General features: G+C 41.9%; 1 protein-coding gene across 1 annotated transcript; it reads right to left on the bottom strand.

The window, feature by feature from the left end:
• Positions 1-377: 377 nt before the first annotated feature.
• Positions 378-898, bottom strand: LOC112812193 (large ribosomal subunit protein eL21-like). Its single transcript, XM_073903619.1, has one exon. The coding sequence runs from the start codon at positions 883-885 to the stop codon at positions 403-405; it is 483 nt and encodes a 160-aa protein (XP_073759720.1). The 5' UTR covers positions 886-898; the 3' UTR covers positions 378-402.
• Positions 899-3,171: the final 2,273 nt, after the last annotated feature.

Below are 3,171 nucleotides of genomic sequence, written 5' to 3'. Positions count from 1 at the left end.
CTTTAGCTATGTCCCCTGTCCCCTCACTCACCTCCCCTCTGGCAACAACCAGTTTGTTCTCTATAGTTAAGAGTTTGTTTTTGGTTTGTCTCTTTCTTTTTTCTTTGTTCATTTGTTTTGTTTCTTAACTTCCACGTATGAGTAAAATTATGTGGTATTTGTCTTTCTCTGGCTAACTTATTTCACTTGGTGTTCATATCCTCTAGGTCCATCCATGTTGTTGCAAATGGCAAGATTTCATTCTTTTTTATGGTTGAGTAATATTTCATTATATCATATATATATCATATATATCATATATATATGATATATATATATTCCCCTACACAAAGAAGATGTGGTATACCACATCTTCTTTTTTTTTTTTTTAAGTCTTGAGGTCTTTTATTTTCTTTACATTTATCATGCCATGAATTCATAGGGAATGGGTTCCAGCAGTCCAGGCTCCTTTCCATTAGTTCTCACACAGTGGGCTGCTCTGGGTGGGGCGGGCTGGCGCTTCAGTTGAACCCAAGTACCTTTCTCTTTGGCTCCCTTCTTTTTCTGATCATTTTCCTTCACACGCTTCAGGAAGCTGTCTCGGCTCTTTGAGTGTTTAATATGCTCAATGCGTACATTAATTCTCTTGGCAAGAATCTTGCCCTTAACTTGTTTGTTTACAACAATGCCACCAGCATGCTGAGTAACGTTGTAGACTCTTCCAGTTTTGCCGTGGTAACATTTGCGGGGCATTCCTTTTTGAACAGTGCCCATTCCCTTGATGTCCACAATATCACCTTTCTTATAGATTCGCATGTATGTGGCCAAAGGAACAACTCCATGTTTTCTAAAAGGTCTAGAGAACATATAGCCGGTACCTCTCCTCTTTCCCTTTGTGTTGGTCATTTTGGCAACTTACTGGAAGATGGTGGTTCCGGCCGAAAGGTACCACATCTTCTTTATCCATTCATCTATCGACGGATACTTGGGTTGCTTCCATGTCTTGGTTATTGTAAATAATGTTGCAATAAACACAAGGATGTATATATCTTTTCAAATTCGTGTTTTTGTTTTCTTCAGGTAAATACTCAGTGGTGGAATTACTGGGTCATATGGTAATTCTATTTTTAATTTTTTGAGGAACCTCCATACTGTTTCCATAGTGGCTGCAAAAAAAAAAGGAGTATTTGTATAGTGTTTTATAGTTAACAGAATTATACCTCTATACCTTCATTTAAGATTCTTGACAACACTGTGAAGTAGAAATTACTATACCCATTATAGAGACAAGTAAGTTGAGACTGAGATAAGTTAAATTAGAATCTTAAATTTTAGAATAATGGCTCTTTTATCATCTTTGTGCCCTCAGTGCCTGGCATATTCCTTGGCATGTACTAGTTGCTCAATAAATGATAACTGTGTATCTCCAAGTGGAAAAGGCAAGTCTCCAATCCAGAATTTACAGCTATACATATTCATCCTAAAATTGAATGCACCCCAGGTTGAGTCAGACTTCTCCCTGACCACCTCTACAAGCCCTCCAGGACCCCAATCCCAGTCCTCTCCATCAGTTCGGTCTTTTCTTCCACACCTGTTCTATGCATCTGTATTTTCCTCTGGGCCACACTGGGTGGCAAGTTCACGGTCAACTCTGACAATCCTGGAGCATTAGTGTTTTCCCTGTGAATGAACTCCACCCGCCTTCTTTCTCTCTTCTCTCTGTTGACCTTAATTTTCCTTTTCTCTTTCATAAAAAAAGCATGAAGTCATCTCGCTAACAATTGAGCCACCCTCCTCTGCACAGAGACCTCCAGAAGAGTAATTTCATTTCAGAGTAAAGTCCTGGTTTTATAGCTTTGGCCCCACATCATGGGAAAAATCACCAGGGTTGTCTGGTTGTTTCTTGACAGTGAACGTGTGCTCTAAAATAGACAGCTGTGACTGGAAAAGAGGAGGAAGGAGAGACAGAATATTTTCCTCATGTAAGGAAGGGTGTGAGGTTGAGGGCATGGGGGTGGCAAAGGGGGGGTCTGGAATTTTTTTTTTTCCTTTCTTTGGTCGCCTTCTGGGGAACTGTCTTTACCCTACAGAGTCATCATTACCTATTCATCCTCAAGAAATGTGTCTGCCTCCCCATACAACTGAGCCAGCAGCTAGGGAGATCTTCGTCCAGTTGGTGTCAGGACCGAGGTCTGAGCATGTGGTTGCCATTCTAAGTTTGCTCACAAACAAATGGATCTCTCACCACAAATAAAAGGGAACTCATTTCAAACAGCTCACTTTAAATCAAATTCTAAGGAGTGTGAAGAACATACTACTTGTGTCTACACGATCATTTGCTGAGATATTATTAATTTGTATTTTTGTTCTCATAATGATAGTTTCCTGTTTTTCATCCTAAGAAGGTAGCCAGAAGCAGAAGTTTCCAGGCCCCCTTAAATCAGAGCCCCCAGGACTTGAGCCTCTGCATGACCAAAGTGGGATTGTCTGAGACAGAATGGGGCTCCAAGGGTTGGCAGAAGCTCCTAGTAGGGAGGGGACAGAGGAGGAATTGGGGAGAACTCCCCCAGAGAATAGGAAGGGTAGGATAGAAAAATTTAATGGGTTCCAGAAAAGAAGAGCTGGCAGGACCTCTGATAGGCATGCCTGTGGGCTGAGCAGAGGGAGTTCTGACCCCAGGCATAGAGAACACCCTCCCCCCCTCCCCCCATCCCAGCCAGGGCAAAGATGTCCCATACAGAAGCTTGGCTCCAAGGCAACAGAAATGCCAACTTCAAGGTATGCTGGGACAGTGGGCCAGCAAGTCCAGTGTGGGCTGATGGTCAGAGGGTCTCTTCTGGAATGGGCCAGACTGTACAAGCTCCTGAGGACTTTTGCACAATTCTCGGGAGAGGAGGGCTTTGCAGAATATGACTGAGATGGAATTTTCTGGCAGCCAGGCGGGTGGGGGCTCATTAGCTGATTTAGAAAATGAGCCCTTCTTATGCCGGATCATTAGGGAGTTTAATGTACACTCATTACATCCATTATAGAAACACTGACTTTGATCCACATAATGATCTCTATACTTCTTTTACTTTCAAATTTTATCTATATGGGTGTATTCCACTGAATAGTCTATGAGATTCAATAAAGCTCTGTCACAAACAAAATCCCATGTTGTCCTCATATTATACTTTGATGGTGAATAAG

The sequence above is a fragment of the Callorhinus ursinus genome, unplaced genomic scaffold, assembly GCF_003265705.2.
Source record: "Callorhinus ursinus isolate GAN/ISIS: 27379988/994484 unplaced genomic scaffold, GSC_fseal_2.0 scaffold18, whole genome shotgun sequence".
Taxonomy (NCBI): Eukaryota; Metazoa; Chordata; class Mammalia; order Carnivora; family Otariidae; genus Callorhinus; species Callorhinus ursinus.
This window is presented reverse-complemented; position numbering and strand designations above follow the sequence as displayed.

Bases quoted from the DNA above. Each gene is read 5' to 3' on its own strand.
- LOC112812193 (XM_073903619.1), bottom strand. From the start codon at position 885: ATGACCAACACAAAGGGAAAGAGGAGAGGTACCGGCTATATGTTCTCT.